Source organism: Anoplopoma fimbria, chromosome 23 (genome assembly GCF_027596085.1).
Source record: "Anoplopoma fimbria isolate UVic2021 breed Golden Eagle Sablefish chromosome 23, Afim_UVic_2022, whole genome shotgun sequence".
Lineage (NCBI taxonomy): Eukaryota > Metazoa > Chordata > Actinopteri > Perciformes > Anoplopomatidae > Anoplopoma > Anoplopoma fimbria.
In genome coordinates, this window is record NC_072471.1 from 887,468 (window position 1) to 907,981 (window position 20,514).

The 20,514-nt window shown below is 36.3% G+C and overlaps 2 protein-coding genes across 2 annotated transcripts in view; one reads left to right on the plus strand and one right to left on the minus strand.

Annotated features, from left to right (window-relative positions):
* The window catches only part of kiaa0930, a 17,811-nt gene extending 14,061 nt beyond the window's left edge, over window positions 1-3,750 (plus strand). The window contains exons 7-10 of the mRNA XM_054624512.1: window positions 480-668; window positions 810-969; window positions 1,694-1,849; window positions 2,466-3,750. Of these exons, the coding sequence (XP_054480487.1) occupies window positions 480-668; window positions 810-969; window positions 1,694-1,849; window positions 2,466-2,506 (546 nt within the window). The 3' untranslated portion in view covers window positions 2,507-3,750. The remainder of the gene's footprint in view (window positions 1-479; window positions 669-809; window positions 970-1,693; window positions 1,850-2,465) is intronic.
* A 3,073-nt stretch (window positions 3,751-6,823) lies between these two features.
* On the minus strand, window positions 6,824-13,505 carry nup50 (nucleoporin 50). Its single transcript, XM_054624745.1, has 8 exons — window positions 13,366-13,505; window positions 11,995-12,073; window positions 11,493-11,573; window positions 11,176-11,380; window positions 9,921-10,511; window positions 9,063-9,147; window positions 8,468-8,586; window positions 6,824-7,562 (listed from the first exon to the last, which is right to left on the minus strand). The coding sequence occupies exons 2-8, from the start codon at window positions 12,061-12,063 to the stop codon at window positions 7,363-7,365; spliced, it is 1,350 nt and encodes a 449-aa protein (XP_054480720.1). The 5' UTR covers window positions 12,064-12,073; window positions 13,366-13,505; the 3' UTR covers window positions 6,824-7,362.
* Window positions 13,506-20,514: the final 7,009 nt, after the last annotated feature.

Below are 20,514 nucleotides of genomic sequence, written 5' to 3' on the forward strand. Positions count from 1 at the left end.
CATTTCTTTAATGGTTCTGAATGTTATTTTACTTTATTTAAGTTTACTCACATTTTATATTACAAAGTAAACCATAATAAACATGATAGCGATAAAGCTAATACTAATACGTCATGCATTAAACGTTAGCCTGTTAAATAGCTTAGCATCTTAACATGCAAACAGGGCCATGCTAAGATGCTAATATGACAAAAATGCATTAGCTCACAAGGCATTATAGCATGCTAACATTAGCTTTATAATTTACTGCAGCTTTAAGTTTTTTTGTTGTTTCATTTCCTTTATTAAAGTTCACATGCTAAAGATGCTAATTATAGTTTTATTTTTTAACCTTTAAAATCAAGTTTTTCAAGGTCTGGTTTATTGAAAAGTAAGTTTCCACATACAAAGGAAAAAACAAATGTATACAGAGTAGAAAAAGAACTAAAGCATGAATCAAAGTATGACCTCTGACATTAACGTGTGCGTTGGTGCTGTAGGTGAGCGTAGCTGCTAAAATGGCCCAGCGGATGTCCTTCGGCTTCTACAAGTACAACAACATGGAGTTTGTGAGGATGAAGGGTCCGCAGGGCAAAGGTCACGCAGAGATGGCCGTCAGCAGGGTGCCGACGGGCGACACCTCCCCCTGCGGCACCGAGGAGGACCAGGTGTCCCCCATGCACGAGAGGGTGAGGAAAACAAACGCACACAATAATAAATGCTGCTGGATGGATTCATTCATATTCTTACATACAATGTAAACGTATGTAAGTATTACAGTCAGTCAGGTACAGGTACATACACTGAACCAGCTTTGTTCTTTCCTCCAGGTGACGTCCTTCAGCACCCCCCCCACTCCGGAGAGGAACCGTCCGTCCTTCTTCTCTCCGTCTCTGAGACGCAAAGTTCCCCGAAACCGAAACACGGAGATGAAGAAGTCTCACTCTGCCAACGACAGCGAGGAGTTCTTCAGGGAGGAGGAGGACGAAGGTAGGAACCAGAGCACAGACTGGTCAGACCGGTTTCTACTGCAGTGGATCTATTTCCAGAACAGTATTAACAGACCGGTTTCTACTGCAGTGGATCTATTTCCAGAACAGTATTAACAGTATTATAATATATATATATAGTGACAATCATTTATTTTTTACCATTTTATTCTACTTTATTGCACAGAAAGAATGAATACAGAAAAGTAATGAATATGAGGACAAAAGAAGCACTAAATAAAATGTAGAGAAGAGAAAAGGCAGGAAGTAACAGAATAAATACATTATGACATAAAACCATTAATACAATAACAGGATGACTACACTAATAACTAAGATCTCTAAACCTTTGATCTTCTACCTGCATTTAACCATCCCGGAGGAGCAGTGGGCATAAAAACTGGGGTTACAATACATGCAAAGGGGTTTGAACAAGTTTGCAGCCTCTTAACTTTTATTTATTTTTAAAATAAGATTTAACTCAAACCTGAAGTACTATTTAAAGGTATCTTAGAAGCCTTCAGTTTTTAATGACTTTATAAACTTTAATTAAAGTTACTAGTCGGCCCTCTAGTCCTGTGTTGACGTTGGCGTCCCCTGTGGACTAAAGTGGAAGTGTTTCCATGACAACCACAGCCTCGTCTGCTATCTGTGTGTCAGGTGATTTGTTGAACAGCTGTTTGCGTTGTGCTGATGAAACGTGTTTCTCTGTCTCCTCGCCTCAGAGCTTCACGCCACCTCTAACCTGCGCTCTCGCTCTCTGTCCGGTACCGGTCGCTCTCTGGTCGGCTCGTGGCTCAAACTGAACCGGACCGAGGACTACTTCCTGCTCTTCTCCCACCTGACCTACGTCACGCTGCCGCTGCACCGCATCACCACAGGTCAGAGGTCAACGCCGCTCGGCTCACCTTCAGCTTTAATAAATAAATGTGTGTGTGTATATATATATATATATATATATATATATATATATATATATATATATAAATAAATATCATAAATCCTGAGTTTTAACATTTAGAGAGAAATTAAACTGGTTAGTTATTAAGTCACTTAATTAATGACTTAGTCAGAGAGTTAGTTACTTGTTTTGTCAATTAATTGAAGACTAAGTAAGATGGTTAGTAACTTATTTAATCGCCTAACTAGTTAGTTTACTACTTAGTTATTTACACACTTAATTGATAACTTAGTTATTTAGTCACTTAAACTGATGACTTAGTTGGAGAGTTAGTTTAATTAGTCTATTACTTGATTAGTCAGTTAGTTAATTAGTTAGTAGGTGACTTAGATATCTCCTCACTAGTTAGTCATGTGTTCACTAACTAGTGTGTGATGTCATACTGAGTGTGTGGTTAGTGTGTGATGTCATACTGAGTGTGTGGTTAGTGTGTGATGTCATACTGAGTGTGTGATGTCATACTGAGTGTTAGTGTGTGATGTCATACTGAGTGTGTGATGTCATACTGAGTGTTTGGTGTTTCCTGTGTTCCTCAGACATCCTGGAGACGAGGCAGAAGCCCATCCTGATGACGTAGCAGCGCCTCCTCGCTCAGAGCTCCACTACCAAGTGCCTCCTGCATCAGGCCACCAGAACCGCCGAGACCACCACGAGACCATGAGACCACCGAGACCAGAGCGGCTCCCCCCAGAGTCCAGACCCAGAGTCCAGACCCAGACCCAGAACCAAACACAAACACCGCTGCAGAGGAGACAAACAACCAGCCATTCAGGAAGTGCCTCTTCTTCTTCTTCTTCTTCTTCTCTTTCAGTTCCCGCTGCGGCCGAGGGGTCACATGACCGGGGTCACATGACCTTTAGTGTGGAAAAAAGGCAAATCTGTCTGAACTCTGACCAGGAAGTGGAGAATGTGTGTTTTCTTGTAAATATCTGCTGCTTTACTCACGTCGACGCCTCCACTGAAGGTTCTGCTTTTAATGACGCGTTCGTGGTTTTCAGTTTTTTTTTTATATTACCCACGACGACGGGACTCGTGAAGTGTTTTTGTACGAGAGGAAACAAGAATTGTAGACGACACCTTTACAACACAACCAGTCGCTGAATTCACTCAGTTCATCGATTTATGGAAAGATATTCGTCTCATTTAGTCTGAATGTTAAAAATATGAAAAAACTAATTGATGTTCTCACAACTTTGTTACATAAACGTCTTTATTTTGTCAGAAAATGTTAGAAAAGTGCTCAAATACCAACAAGCACATCTGAGAACATGTTACCAGCAGTTATTTATATTCTTACTTTAATGTTTTATCATCAGCTTTGCTAAACTAAATAATTAATTCATAATTATTAAATCTACTTAAATGAAGAAATAAAAAAAAACTTTACTTCCTCTTTACTTGGAAAATGACTTGGTTGATTGATTGACAATATCAAATAAAATCATAAATTTATAAATAAAAAGTTCCACTTTACTCTAAATATATAACTCCTTCTTAGATGAAATGTTCTATAATATTAATATTAATAACCTTTCCTTCTCTCAGCTCACCAATCAACGGATCATTTCTGTCCTGATCGTGTTGTTAAATTATTTCTAATATTCTGTAAATCACAAAAAGTATCTTTGAACTCACCAACAGTTTTAAATGTGTACAGCAACAAACGGTTACAGTTTTTATTATTATTATTATTGTTATTAATATTATGATAATTAATATAGGTGCAAATATTAAAACCCCATTTTTTCAATTTTAGTTTAAAAATATACGCAGATGTACGACGGCGTAATAGATCCACTGTTGGTAAAAATTTAAATAAAATAAATGTTTAGAGAAAAAAACCTTTTTAAGAGAATTTAAGAGATTAAAGTCGTATATTTACCAGACGGGAAATGCTCAATTTTGCATTTTTGCTAAGGAACCGAATTGTTCCATTGTGTTTGTGAGTTTGGATCAACCTCGTTAACGTTGAACACGGTGTGTTTCTGTTCCTTAAATAACATAAATAAAATGAAAGAAAACGTGTTTATGTATCTGTCAGGACCTTCGTTTAGAGCGCATTAAACTTTAGAAGCAACAAAATTTTACGCCAGATAAATTTGTGACTTTAATCTCAGAAAATATGAAAAAAAGATTCTTGTAAATTTACGACTTTTATCTCTGGGTTTTTCTCTGAATATAATTTTTCTGAAGCTCCGTTATTATTATTATTATTATTATTATTTTATTTTTTACATAAATGGCTCTAAAACACCTCCTAAACATGAATCGAATCTGAAATCATCTGATTTTAAAAATCAGGAGCTATCTGATCAAATAAATGAACTTAAGATCTGATTGAGGATCAGGTCCTAAAGTTTGGACCATAAAGACTTTGAGTTCCTCCTTTTATTTTACAAACATTAAGATCTGATTTTTAGTTTGTCTGAACACAAACACACATCTTCAGTATTTAAATAAATCACAAAAACACAACTTTGACTTTTGTTTTGAAAAACTGCGACTAAACAAACTGGAAGCGACTTGAAGAACGGTGAAGATGAATTTAAGGGAAAATAAAATAAATGAAGTTTGTTGAAGTTAATGTTTTTCTCCCTCTGAAGCCTTAAAATGTGACGTTAACGTTTCCTCTCTTTCCACGTTGATTTACACATGTAACACATTCAACAACCAGCTGAGGCTTCCAAAGATCAGTTATGATAAATATATAATATAATATAATATACTATTATATATTATAATATATTATATTATATAATATATTCACAGAAACATCAGAGTTCATCTGATTCTGAAACAGAAACGCCAAAATCAGTCGACAAGATCAGAGATTTGACAAACGTCTTTTAAAATAATATTATGTTTATAATATATTATAAAATAATAACAACAAATGTCCGTCACAAGTTCTCAGAGCTCAATGTCACGACTTCAACTTATTCATTTTTTTAAGAAATCAGATTAATCATTTTGTTTTTATTTGCTCGATTAACGACTTTACCTTTCGTTGATTCATCGACTGACAGAAAACGTGTGAAATATTATAAAAAAGAACGAAAGAATTCTAGAAAAATAAGTTGTTAAACCTAAAATAAATAAAATATTTAAACTGTCTTTATTCTTAAAACATTATAATTTTTCACTGAGATTTAGATTCTTAATAATTAATACTGTGAGAAAGATCATTTTTGAAACAGAATAAAGTCGTTATCTTTAGAAAGAATTCATAAAGTTTAATGTCATATGTTAACAAATAATGTAAAGTAATAAGTAATGTACTTTAAAATATTTAAAGTGAAAAAACACTAAAAATATAGAGAATAAATCATACAAATTTTGCCGACATGGTAATTTTTTTTTTTTATTGAATAATTATAATAATAATCTTTTCCCCAAAATAATAATAATAATTAAAAGTTTTATCACAGAATTGAATAATAAATAAATTAATTAACGTTAGAAACTTTCTGGGAACTTGTGATGAAAATCATTGTCAGCTGTTATTAAATTATTGATTAATGATCAGAAGCTCTGAGAAGTTAATTTATTGTTTATCTGTGAAACATGTAAACAATAGATCAGCTGTTTAGATCTGAATATCTATGATCAGAAAATCTATTTTCCAAAAGTCTCTGATTTTGTCGTCTCATGTGTTCAGGATTTAAAGATGAACTTTGAATCTGATTGATCACGAAGAGTTCAGATTGAGCTTCAGTTCTTGATCGGTGATTATCGGTGATTGATTTGCACTCTGAGAAGCCGTCCTCCATCAGTGTTTCCTCTCTGTCGGATCAAAGTGAAATATTCCACAGAACACTTCCTCCTCCTCCTCCTCCTCTTCCTCCTCCTCTCTCAGTGTTATTGACGACGTAGTTATTAGTTCCTCCAGCTGAATGTATCGGCGCTGATCAATAGTCGGCGTCTCTCACTGAAGACGACGGGACTGTAAAACGCTTTTAGAACCTTTTAGAACCTTTTTGAAACGTTCTAACTCATCACAGCTTTTTGTACTGGGACACGTTCCTGTGCATGATGTCGTCACTTCTGTTCCTTCATTTAAATGTGTTTATTTATTGAAATACACGTTACCAGAAAATGATGACGATTGTGGACTTTTTTTCCCTGATTTTTTCAGTTTTTATTTATATTTATTGGTTTCTGATGTTTCCTTTAGCGCCACCTTCTGGACAAACCTTACAGCTTTAACTCTTTAAAATTGTAAAATATTAAAAATTACCAACAATCAGTCAAAAGTTCAAAGTCTTCAAGTTGTTTACATTTTAAAAAATATTATTTATCAGCTGGTTTGTTTTCTTTAGTCATTTAATGCAGAAGTTGTTTGTTGATAACTTAAAGTCTCAAATGACACCAGACCAGTAAAAGTACAACAGTGTGACTACACACTAATACTCTGTAAGGAACTTATTTCAGTATTTTCTGGCTCCTTGTTTCCTTTTAAAGTTGATGGACTCGTGTTGGGCTGCTGTGAGGACAGTCTGAAGCTGTCGTCTCTGCACCAGACTCCATTCATAGAAACAGTGATTTAACCTCTCACAACACAGATCTATCTATTTTGTGTTATTGTGACTCTGGTGTTTTAAAGGAGAAGTTTATCATAATTAAAGTCACAATAACAGAAAAACCACTAACCGATGGAGGAGCAGCTCCTGTGTCCTGAGGGGTTAAATCACTGTTTTTGTGAACGGAGTCTTTGAAGAGAGCAAAGATTCTGTTTGTACATCATAAAACCATTTAAAACATCTGAACTGTCCCTTTAAATTGAGATCCTTTACCAGGTAAAACTCACATTAATGCAGACTCTAAATAAACCAGAACCAGGAAGTGAATCTTTAAACATTTAATACAAACACAGAATTAAAAGCAGCAGTCGTGGTCGTTTGTTTCTTTTTTATTTTCCCAGTAAACGTCTTTACAAACGTTCTCAGACGACGACGGCGTTCCTCGTCACACAAAAGGACACTTGGACAAAAAAACAACAACAACAGAGTCCATGATGACAAAATTAAAAAAAGCCGATTTCAGGAGCTCATCGGGGGGGAAACATTCACACCAAAATAAATAGTTTCCACTAAAAAAAAACAAAAAAACACACAGAACCCTCGATTCATTCAGAAAAACGAACTGTTACTGCGAGAAGTTTAACCTTTTTTTATGGGTTTGGAGGTTTTTGTGGTGGTGCAGACGGTGGATGGTGGTTGGTTCTAATAAAAACAGCAGCGGAGGAATGTAGACGAGCGGGTTCTTTAACGACTCTGGAGTTTATGTTTCACAGTATGACGACCAATCTGACGTGAGAACGGAGAACAGGACCAGAACACGAGTGAGTGTGAGGATGACCGGGGGGGCAGCTAAAAGCTCGGGCAGTGGGGGGGGTGGTTGTTGTTGGTGTGTGTGTGTGTGTGTGGGGGGGCCTCAGCCTCTCTTGTCCTCCAGGGTCTTGTGCAGCTCGTCGGCGTCCCCGGCGGTCTTGACCCGGATCAGAAGGGGGACGGGGCTGTTGGGGTTCTTGTCGTCGACGGCCGGGTTGGGGACGCAGACGACCATCACGTTGTTCTTACCGACGCGAGACACCGGCATGGACGCCTGCAGCAGGATGTTCAGCAGGATGTTCCCTTCAAAATAAGAGGTCAGAGGTCAGGATGATCATTATGAGGATGAAGAATGCTAAATGGTTTTCTTAAAGGAATCAATTCAATGGTCTATTGTTTCTTTAATTTAAAACATCAGAAACTTCAAACTAAAACTTCTGTTTCATCCGATAACCTGGTCAGCAGCAGTGTTACCATGACAACCCGACCGTGAAGACAAAACATCAGTCATGTGACCGGATTCTGTTCACAAACATAATTTAATAACTGAGATTTAATTTATGTTTTTTTAAAAGAGCTGCAGTTTCCCTGTTTGACCAGCAGGAGGAGCCGTTTGATCAAAGCACAGAGTTCTCTATCTATATATCTATAGATATATATATATATATATATATATATATATATCTATATATATCTATCTATAGATAGATATATATAGATATATATAGATACATATACACATGTGTGTGTTTATTTAGATCCATCACACAACACTGTACAGAAGGAGGACGACGTGGTTCTATTGTTTGCTGTAAAGACGTCGTTTATAAAACACGAGCTTCAGATCTAGTTTAACATCTAATAACTCAAACTACAGAAGGTTCCTTTAGACCGGAACAGGAAGGAGAGGAGATCATGAAACATTTGTGAGCAGATTGGTGTATATTTAGTGTATTTTACACAGATTGGTGTATATTTAGTGTATTTCTACCCAGATTGGTGTATATTTAGTGTATTTTTACACAGATTGGTGTATATTTAGTGTATGTTTACCCAGATTGGTGTATATTTAGTGTATGTTTACACAGATTGGTGTATATTTAGTGTATGTTTACCCAGATTGGTGTATATTTAGTGTATGTTTACACAGATTGGTGTATATTTAGTGTATGTTTACACAGATTGGTGTATATTTAGTGTATGTTTACCCAGATTGGTGTCGGCCCGTATGATCATCTGAACCTTTCCGTCGTCGGTCTGTTTGAGGTGCAGAGTTCCGACTCCTTTCTCTTTGAACTCTGCGTCCTTCTTGTAGAACAGTTTACACCTGAAACACAAACACGTTGAGTTTAAACGTAGAGAAACAATCTGAACAATCTCAATGTTCACAAATAAATGTTCATATTCAGATGTTACACAAAGTCGAATAGCTTTTAAAATTCTGCATCAAGAGATTTTCAGATCTCATTACAGTCTGACGGATTAAATCTCAGGTTTTTTAAATGGAATCTGGTGGAACAAACATTTTAATGGAATGTTATGTTTGTAAACTGATATATTCAATGTTAAGCCTGTGTTTATATATTATATTAGACTCTTTATGTTTGTACTCATCCTACTTTGTATTGGAACCGTAGGTTCTCTCGTATACAAAAACTGTCTTTGATTTTTTATATTGCTTTAAAAACACGCTGAGTTGATTTAACACGTTAAACTAATGGAATCACTGGTTAAACTAAATGAACATTATGTTTGAACAGAAGTCTGTTTCAAACATAATGTCAAACATTTATTCAGACGTACTTCTTGGAGTAGAAGGCGTCGTCCTCTTTCACCTCCTTGATCTCCGGTTTGGGCGGCTCCTCCGACTCCTCGTCTCCGTTGGCGTCTACACAAAAAACAATTCATTAATAATTTCATATTTTTCAACAAGAAACGAGTCGTGTGACATCGACGGTCTCTGACTTTAACATGTTCATCTGAAACGAGGAGGAAGCTGAATGTTAGATATTTATGACATCCTTAGAATAAATAATAAAGTCATTTTAAAAGTAAAAATCCTCACAAAAGAATCTGTTATGACTTCTTAAAATATATCTTTATGTTCTGAATTGATCACATAAAACTATCAATAAGAATATAATAAATCTGGATTACTCCTTTAAATGACAGATAATGAAAATAATTGTTATTTGCAGCTTTCACATGATGAAAATATCCTTAAAACAGATGATTATTAAATAAACACTCGTTACCTGAAACATGAGATTTCATTACTAGATTTATAACCAGATTAAAGATCTTGTTTTATGTGACAGTGAACTAAATATTTAAATCAAAAATGCTTTAAATACATTATGTTTATTTTCTTAAATATAGCTGATAGTCAAAAAGATTAATGAATTATCAAATTATCAAAAATGATGTCTCTTGTTTGCACTATCCTCTCTGCTGCTGTAATCCTGCAAGTTTCCCCGCTGCAGGACTAATAACAGATTATCTTATTTTATCTTATCTTATCTTAAAGTAGCTGCTGATCAGTCGATTAATTCAAACGGCTCTAAATGATATTAATTATTAGTTTAAACTGCAGATAAACTCCAGAATGAGTCTAGAGTCTCTACATTTAAGGGCAGATATTTCAGATGTTTTATATTTTACCTGCGGGTCGAGCGTCCTCAGACTTGAAGGACGGCGGAGCAGCAGATCCGAACACGGAGGTCTGAGCGGAGGAGGCGCTGGAGGAGGAGAAGGAGAAGCTCGGGGGGGTCGTCTTGGACCCTAACGACCCGAGGACAGAGGCGTCCACCTTCTGACCGAAGTTAAACGTGACGCCGGGACCTTTGGAAGAGTCTTCTGTCGTGTTTTTGCCGAAGGAGAACAAAGCGGCGGCGGCTGGAGACGGCGAGGAGGAGGAGGAGGGAGGAGCAGCAGGAGGAGGAAGGGTGGCCGCAGCCGGCAGCTTCTTCTTCTTCTCCTCGGAGCCCCCGTCGGCGGACCCGGCTCCATACTGGCGCTCGATGGAGGCCAGGTGGCGCTCGTAGTCCCTGAAGATGGGGTTGAGGTCGCACAGAGGGTTCCCGTTGACGTGTTTGGTGATCCAGTCCCTCACGGAGCAGTTCAGAGCCGTGAGCTGACGGCTGTACTCCTTGTTGCTGCTGCTGCTGCCGGAGCTTTGAGCCGGGCTCGGGCCGGAGCCATTGGTTTGCTGGGCCGTGATGTCAGAGGAGGCGGGGCCGTTGAACGTCAGACCTGAGAGGACGAAGGGAGGGGTGTCAGTGTGAGAGCACATTTTAAACTACAGCCAGAGACCTGAAGACCTGATCCAGAATCAGAGAACAACAAGATGTAGCTGCTCTGCTAAAGACGTATTATATAATTATAATATAAATATCTGATACCAGCCGAACTGCTGCTCTGACCCCCAAAAACCACCGGCGGGATTAAAATGCATGTTTTCTTTAAACAATCACCAAAACTACGTCTCATTTAAAATCTTCTCATAAATAAACCGTTTACTTTAAACAGATTCTGTAAAAAACATTAAATTCTGAGCTCCTCAGTGAAACTATGAAGACATGATTGATTCATCCGAGACCAACAGTCATGTGATGAAAAATATTATTATATCTTTAAATAACAGGAGGAGAATATTTAAATCTTTGAGGCCCCACGCTGCACTGGGTCATCCTGGTCCACCTGAGCCCAGCAGACAGACATTAAAACTGTCCATAAACAAACAAACAAACATCCTCCGTCTCTCAGAACCATAAACTGGTCTCTCCTCAGCTGGTTGATCTCAGCAGCTAAACATACGAGCCTCCAGACCCGCGGTGGTGGTTCTTCCTGTTTGACCAGTACAGACGCTTAATCATCATCATGACCTCATAACAAAAAGCCACCACCCTCTCCTCACCGGGTGTGGCGGTGGACGTTACAGCCGGAGAAGAGAAACCTCCGAACGTCGTGGCGATGCTGTTTCCGTTGGTCAGGCCGCTGAGGCCCGAGAAGCCACCGCCGCCGTTACCGAAACCGGAGAACGCCGTCGGAGCGGAGCCTCCGGTCGCCGCCGACGTCAGAGAGAAACCTTTAAACCCTTTGAAGGATCCGGTTCCCTCCGCCTGAAACAACACAAAGCATTTAGAGGTTTAAGGATCCTGATTCATGAGCACAAACAAGAGGAGTCTTCATTCAGCTCTGAGTTTAATAATAAGGTCATATTTCTGCTTTTACCTCTCCGATGTTTCTGCGTTTGGCCTTCTTGATCGGCCGGCTCTTCAACACATCTTCACTCGCAACTAAAAAGGTCCCGGCCTTCATGAAGGAGATTTAAAGGGTTAAACACGTCACCACCGTCATAAATCCTCAATCTGACACACTAAACATCGGAACTCTTTCACTTTATTTACATTACAACGCGGCATTTTCGTTTCTAATGAACACAGTCGAGTTTCAAAATAAAAGCTGTGAACTGGGAGGATATTTGAAGATACTTTAACAACCGTAATACATCTTAAAAGATCAGGAAACACAAACTACACAAGACTAAAGTTACAACATAACATTATTAATCCACCGTTGATGTCGTCTTTGAATTCAACGCCAAAATAAAGCACAAAAGACCAATTTCTGACCATTTTACATTACTTTTCTTCTTCTTATTGTTCTTATCACCAGCTCATAATCATCATCTACATTTCTGCTTTAGTTTAAAGTGTGTGAGTTTATGCGTCACCTCCTCTCCCTCCTCCTCCTGATCCCAGTTCCTGTCCGTGAGCTCTTTATCAGCGATCCTCTTCGCCATCCCACCAACTCTGAAACACAGAGGAAGTCAAAACAACAAAGTCAGCAGGACGTCTTCATCTAAAGAGTTCATCAGCAGCGAGGACTTAAAACACGCCGGACTTCTGGAACAGGAGTATTACCACAAATACACCTATAGGTAAATACCTGCACGCAAACCAGTAACAGTCCAGAAGTATTTGCATCAAAATATACTTTAAAGTACAAACATTAAAGTACTCATCATGCAGAATAACATGTATTTGAATGAATGTGTTAGAGCTCTTTATAAAGACTGCTGGTAGTTTAATCTATAATAATACAGTTTTATTAAGACTCAGTTACTGATATTATATTAATGTAGTGCAGTAAAAACAATATTCACCTGTGAGAAGTATTAGAAGTATAAGTACATGGTACCTGAGTAAATGTACTTTATATTACTGCTTATTAGAAATACCCCTCTGATGATGACTTAAGGAGTCAAATAAATAAATATAAATAAACATATATGTATATAAATAAATAAATATATAAATGAATATAAATATGTATGTAAATAAATATAAATAATATAAATAAATATATGAATTAATATAAATGAATATAAATATGTATGTAAATAAATAAATATTAATATATATAAATATATATATATATATAAAAATATATATGTAAATAAATATATAATAAATATAAATATGTATAAATAAATATTAATATATATAAATAAATATATATATAAATAAATATATAAATAAGTGTAAATATGTATAAATAAATAAATATAAATATGTAAATAAATATATAAAAATGAATATAAATATGTATGTAAATAAATATAAACAAATATTATATATATAAATAAATATAAATGTATGTAAATAAATATATAAATAAATGTGAATACGTATGTAAATAAAATATATAAATATATATTTTTAAAAAATATGAATATATATATAAATAAATATATTTTTATATATATTTCACAGTAAACATCATAAATACACAAACCTAGCATGAGGAGTTCATGTGGGTTGACAGTTAGCTTCTGTTAGCTTCAGTTAGCTTCAGTTAGCTTCTGTTAGCTTCTGTTTAATGCTAACAGCTGCTCGTTCACACCGTTACTCAGCGTGCACCAGGTGTTCTCTACAGGTGAGAGTGAACACCTGCAGCGAACACCTGGTGGCCGGTGAGCTAGCGGCTAAAGCTAGCCGGGCCCCACGTTAGCGGCTAGCCGCTAGCTGTTAGCGGCTAGCTGTTAGCCGCCACGCTGCCGGCGGAGGATGCTAAGCTAGCTAGCTGGCCGCTCTGGACTCACCTGGATGAGGAGCGCGACTCCTCGGCGGCTCCACGTGACGCGGGGCTGCTCAGGTGTGTGAGCTCGTTCACAGGTAGCGCGGTGTCTCAACGAGCCGCTCTCAAGCCGCCATCTTACATAGCCGCGTACGTCCGCATGGCTTCAGGCGTCCGGGACGTGGTGCGCATGCGCAGCCGGCACAGCGGCGCTCGCTTACAGCATGGGAGTTGTAGTTCATAGGGGAAAATAATAATTTCATAAATATCAACTTTTTTTAACTTTTTGTGGATAGATAACATTATATATATATATGTAAATATTTTAATTAGTTTTTATGTGTGTTTTATCACTATTTGGGCATTCTATATTGATATTTCTGATGGTAAAATAGTCCTTTAAACAAAACATTTTCAGCCAATAATAATAATAATAATAATAAAAATGACAATAACAGACTTTTCCTGACTTCTTGAAAACATTTGTGAAGGAACAAAACTATTTCTCCAAACTAAACTAATCCTTGAAACGCAGAATAAAAAGCACCAGAAAAGTCAATTGTCAATAGAAAAGCTTATAAAATGTCATTTTTCATCTAAAATCCTAAAAATGTTTTTGGACAGTAACAAAAACAGCTTATTTTTAATGTCTTCCTCTGTAGAAAATATAGTTTAAATTATAATGTTTGTGCGATAGTTAGAAATGTATTAATCCAGAAGGAAATTCGTGCCAGTTTCATTAAAGTTTACAACAGTATAACAACAAAACAATAGAATAAAAATATAAACATAGACAAACAATAGAATAACAATTTATAAATGTAAAAGAAATGATACTGACATCAGTGCAAAATAGAATAGAACAGCAAACAAAGTAAGGTAAATAAATTAAGTAGGAAAAGTAAAATACAACAACAAAGATCCCATCCAAACAAATCCTTAAACTCAGAATGAAAATAACTAAAAATGTTAAATTTGAATAACAGTAAAGCTTTCAAACTGTAATTTTTCATCTGAAATCATTTAAATGTTATTTTTACATAGACAATAACAATTACAGCTTCTTCTTTAATGTCTTCCTCTATAGAAAATGTTGTTTTTAACATTGATTTGTGGGAGAAAAGTTTAATTTGAGGCAAAAAATTCCACTAAAACATTCAACCCTAGGAGCTTTGAAACATCATTTCTGGGATAAATAATGTTTCTTTTGGTGATAATAATAATAATCGTTGTTAGTCAGAATAAAATGAGTGTGTGAGACGAACAGGGACAGTTATGAGCTGCTGAAGCTGCACGAGGTGAACGAGTTCTGCGTCCTCACAGCGTGTCCCCTCAGATAAATGGGATTTTCCAGACAATCCATTTCAGCTTTTCCTCCATCGTTCAGCAGGGATGAAAAAAAAGAGAAAGTCAGGATGCAGTGGGGGGGGATCGGGGGGGCAGAATGGTGCAGAGCCGGGCAGCAGATGGCTCGTCTCCAAGCGTTCAGGATCCCGGCCTTTCCTGCCAAATAGAAACAGGTGCTGCAGAAAGTAGGAAGTGAGCTGTGGGCCCGACGGCAGCAGGAGACCCTTGACCAGCTGGCGAGGAGAGAAACGGGAAAGAGTTGGCAAGAAAAAAGAGGAAAGAAGTGTTTATAATGCAGAGGGAAGATGTGAGGAAGAGGCTGAGAGAGGAAGGGGATCCATAAACACACCACTCTGACCGAGGGAGATTATTTATACAGAAAGGGATCAAATCAAATACGCAGTTATATCTTTAAATGTTATGTTTAGTTCCAAAAGAAGAAGCAAGGATTACAAAAAGGAGAAATAAACACAACGTATATAGTGTGAAATAAACAGATTTATTTATGTTTTATGGCTTCAATAGTATAAAACAATAATCTGAATGTTTAGCTTAGCTTAGCATAAAGACTGGAAGCAGGGGGAAACTGCTAGCCTGGTTCTGTTTAAAGTAAATCTAATGCATAAGTATTTAATTTGCACACATGAAATGTAATATTGAGTCTGTACCTGAACAGTGAAGTCAAAGCTTCCTGTGTTAAAGCTGCATTCTCTCTCCTGTCCACCAGGGGGCGACTCCTCTGGTTGTATAGAAGTCTATGAGAAAATGACTCTACTTCTCTCTTGATTTATTCCCTCAGTAAACATTGTAAACATGAGTTTATGGTCTCAATCTCTAGTTTCAAGTCTTCTTCAATACAGCATGATGTTCATTTAGTAAATGATGCTCCATTTAGAGTCAAACAGACCATAAAGCAGGGGATGCTTTAGGGCGGGGCTACACACTGATTGACAGGTCGACACCAGAGACGTATACGGCGTCTCTACGTCACTCCTCCTCACTCCATATATGGTCACTTCCTGTTCACTGGTTGCAAAAAAACCAAGATGGAGACGACCAAAACGCTGAACTTGAGCCTTCAAAATGTCCACAAACAAATAAGTGACGTCATATTTGTGATGGATTGAGATGAAATGTGGTTCATCATTTTGAATAAACTGTAATAACTTTATTGACTTTTCAAAGACTCATCTCTCCTTTCATATACGCCTCATGTAGCTCAGCTGTGAGTGTTTGATGTTTCTGTCAGTAAAGTGAAGAGCTCCAGTAAAGTATTCTCTGCTGTGTCTACAGATCTGTTCCTATTAATATTAATAGACGTCTCCTCCGGTTCTCTCCATCAGAAGCTGCTGGTTTATCAGAGCAGCTGCTTCCTGCTGAGCTGAGTGAATCCAGAGTGAATCAGAGTGAATCCAGAGTGAATCCAGAGTGAATCAGAGTGAATCCAGAGTGAATCCAGAGTGAATCAGAGTGAATCAGAGTGAATCAGAGTGAATCCAGAGTGAATCAGAGTGAATCCAGAGTGAATCAGAGTGAATCAGAGTGAATCAGAGTGAATCAGAGTGAATCAGAGTGAATCCAGAGTGAATCCAGAGTGAATCAGAGTGAATCCAGAGTGAATCCAGAGTGAATCAGAGTGAATCCAGAGTGAATCAGAGTGAATCAGAGTGAATCAGAGTGAATCCAGAGTGAATCCAGAATGAATCCAGAGTGAATCCAGAGTGAATCAGAGTGAATCAGAGTGAATCCAGAGTGAATCAGAGTGAATCCAGAGTGAATCAGAGTGAATCCAGAGTGAATCCAGAGTGAATCAGAGTGAATCAGAGTGAATCAGAGTGAATCAGAGTGAATCAGAGTGAATCAGAGTGAATCAGAGTGAATCAGAGTGAATCCAGAGTGAATCCAGAGTGAATCAGAGTGAATCAGAGTGAATCAGAGTGAATCAGAGTGAATCAGAGTGAATCCAGAGTGAATCAGAGTGAATCAGAGTGAATCAGAGTGAATCCAGAGTGAATCAGAGTGAATCAGAGTGAATCAGAGTGAATCATGAGTGAATCAGAGTGAATCAGAGTGAATCCAGAGTGAATCAGAGTGAATCAGAGTGAATCAGAGTGTTGATACGATGGAGGCCTCTCAGCTCCGTATGGGGCCCCTCCTCTCAGCGGGGGGGCACTGAAGTCTGGAGCAGCCGGCGGGGCTCCGATCCGGTCGGTCCGGGTCCTTTTGTTGGATTCTTCAGATCTGATGGCAGCTGATCATGTATTGATCACGTATTGATCATGTATTGATCACGTATTGATCACGTATTGATACATTGATCATTAATTTCATTGATCATGTATTGATCACGTATTGATCACGTATTGATCATGTATTGATCACGTATTGATCATGTATTGATCATGTATTGATCACGTATTGATCATGTATTGATCACGTATTGATCATCGGCTGTGGACAGATGTTGAACATCAAAGGTTATTATGACTGTAACTGAGACACAAAACACAGAGTCTAAAATCAATTCAGTCTTAACTAATTCATGTATTCATTAATAAATGAATTCATTCATTCATTCATTCATCCATGTATTCTTTCATTTATTCATTCATGTATTAATACATTCATTCATTTATTCATTCATGTATTAATTCATTCATTAATTTCATTCATTCATTCATTCATTCATTTATTCATTTATTCATTTATTCATTTATTCATTCATTCATTCATGTATTCATTCATTAATTAATTCATGTATTCTTTCATTTATTCATTCATGTATTCATTTATTCATTCATTTATTCATTTAGTCATTTATTCATTCATGTATTCATTCATTCATTCATTCATTCATCCATGTATTCTTTCATTTATTCATTCATGTATTAATACATTCATTCATTAATTTCATTCATTCATTCATTCATTCATTTATTCATTTATTCATTCATGTATTCATTCATTCATTCATGTATTCATTCATTCATTCATGTATTCATTCATTCATTCATTCATGTATTCATTCATTAATTCATTCATGTATTCATTCATTCATTAATTAATTCATGTATTCATTCATTCATTCATTTGTCATTCACATACTTACTCTCTCACTCATTCATTTCATCTTTTTGCATCCCTTATTAGTCGATTGACTTACTCATTCATTCATATTCATCTATTCACTAGTTCATTCATTCACCAGGTCGTAGCAGTTTATTCATTATTTAGTTTAACTTATTCATTGATGTATCCAGTGTTTGTACATTAATTCACTCGTTCATTCATCTTTGTTTTATGAATTTGTTAATAAATCCACCAATGAATTCATTGATTCATTCATTCTCTCATTCAGGTATCTAACTTAATTAATCGTTAAACGGATGAATGAGTGATTCATTTATTCATCTCATCTCTTTATAGTCCTCCGTTCCTCTTTGGGAGTTTTCTGGGTGGAGTTTGGTGTGTTTGAGGTTTTATTTAGTTTATTGTTTTGTTTTCTACTAAAGTGAATAAACTGAACTCAGATCTGATCTGGTGTCTGCAGACCTCCAGAATCCTTCCTCTAATTAATGAGTACATTTGATTAAATCATTAAAGTCTCTCCCTCGTTTTATTCCATGCGTCTCGTCTCTAATTGGCCGTTCTGCAGACAGATCTACTGTCAATTAGGCTTCTGTAAAGCTGCTCTAATGAGGTTGGATTAATTGACTCTGCTGTGTGGACGGAGATTAGTTCAGAGACAAATGAAGAGGAAGCAGAACCAACGCTCGTAATGATCTCAAGCCATTTAAGAAAAGGTGAAGACATTTTATTAAAATCTCAATCTGGTTTATTGTTTCAGTTTCTGGTTAAAAAGAGCTGAAATTGAAATGGACTTCTGTGTGAAGAGGGAACCACACAACGCCTCCTAGTGGCGGAGAACGGTACTAAAGAGAACCACAAAGGACAAAACTACAACCTAGAATCTAAAAACTCTTCTTTATATTCATATTCATTCTGCTCAAACAACAGATTCAGACGCATAAAGTCCCAAAACAACAATATTTATAACTGATAAACATATATTGAATCTATAAATACTAAAAAAGTTGGATAAAAGCCACATTCTTTAACTATTTAACATATCTAACATAAGGTTCAGTTCATTCATTCATTCATAAAAACACAGAAACTAAAGCGCTCCATTTAAATAAGAGTTATTGGAGAATGAGATCAGGGGAACTAAATTACATCTGATATCTAATTTGTCTTTTCTTAAGTGTGAAAATGTAATTAACGAGGTTCAACTAAAACAATTACACAATAAAACACTTCTAAAAGTATAAATGTAAAAAGTTATTTTTCCATGATTTCACAACCAAAGAAACAAAATTGTTTATTTTTTTAACATTTCCTTTATTTATTTATTTAGATATTTATACTATAACAGCAGAGATCATTTAAAGTGATAAAGGTTTGAGGAACCTTAAATATGTTTAAGCACATTTCCCTGGAATAAATACAAAATAAATAACATATATATATATATATATATATATATATATATATATAAATAAAGGTTGGAGAACATATTTCAGATTTCTTTCATGTTTAATTTCTTCTTTTATTGTCGACAATTCTCCTCCTCCTCCTTCTTCTTCTTCTTCTTCTTCTTCTTCTTCTTCTTCTTCTTCTTCTTCTTCTTCTTCTTCTTCTGTGTTTAATGCATCAACACACTCAATATCTTTTTTTTAAGAGGCAACACTGAGCGTCTCTGAAAGTGAAACATGTGAGGGAGTTAAATTCCTCCTGTTCTGGTTTGTTGCCTCTGATGTTGGAGGTGTTGCAATGCATGCTGGGAGTGAGTATTCATCCTTCAGCAGTCATGAGTGACTGGATGCAGCAGCAGCCCTATGAAGTGTGTGTTCACATGTTTTGAGGAGTTCTTCTTCTTCTCTCCTTCTGAGGATCAGAGCTCATCACTGCTCCTCCACCGGGGAAATAAAGAATCCTCCGTCAGACTCTGATTACAAAGAGTCTGTTTGCTTAAATATGAAGCGGCTCTGCAAACACTAAAGGGAGTTTAGAACTATCAGACGGAGATGATTGAATTATGCTGATTAATAATTAATTCCTATTAAATCAAACTTGGAACAAGTGAGCGTTGGTTTGCCAAAGAGCTGCGTCACCAGAGTGTGGATTAAAAAAGAAGGTTTTTAAAGTCGGTTTAAAGGAAATTGAAACCGTCAGTGTGTTGTTATAAATAGAAGTAAAAAGTACTAATACCACCATTTAGATGTACTATGATACAAGTAAAGTATGTACTTATTTACATTCAGTCAGATTACTTCTTATTTACTTTTTGTTATATCTTATTTATTATATCTTTACAGTTTGATAACTTATTTATTATACTTGTTATGTTTTTATATTGATGCCTTTTGTTGTTGCTCTATTCCCTCTGCTGCTGTTATACTGAAATGTCCCTACTGTGGGAATAATAAAGGATCATTTCTTATATTATCTCAATATGTCACAAGTGAAAGTCCTGCAATTCAAAGTAAAAGATAAAGTTTTCAAAATAAAAAAGTACTCATTGTGTATTTGCTTACCTCATGTTGCATATGTTTTGTATAAACTATGGCTGTCAGATTAATGTAACGAGGTAAAAAGTACTTTACCTCTTTAACGTAAAGTAACAAAGTAACATATAATAACGTAAAGTAACAAAGTAACATATAATAATGTAAAGTAACAAAGTAACATATAATAATGTAAAGTAAAGTAACAGAAAGTAATATAAAGTAAAATAAAGAAACAAAGTAACATTGAGTAAAGAAAC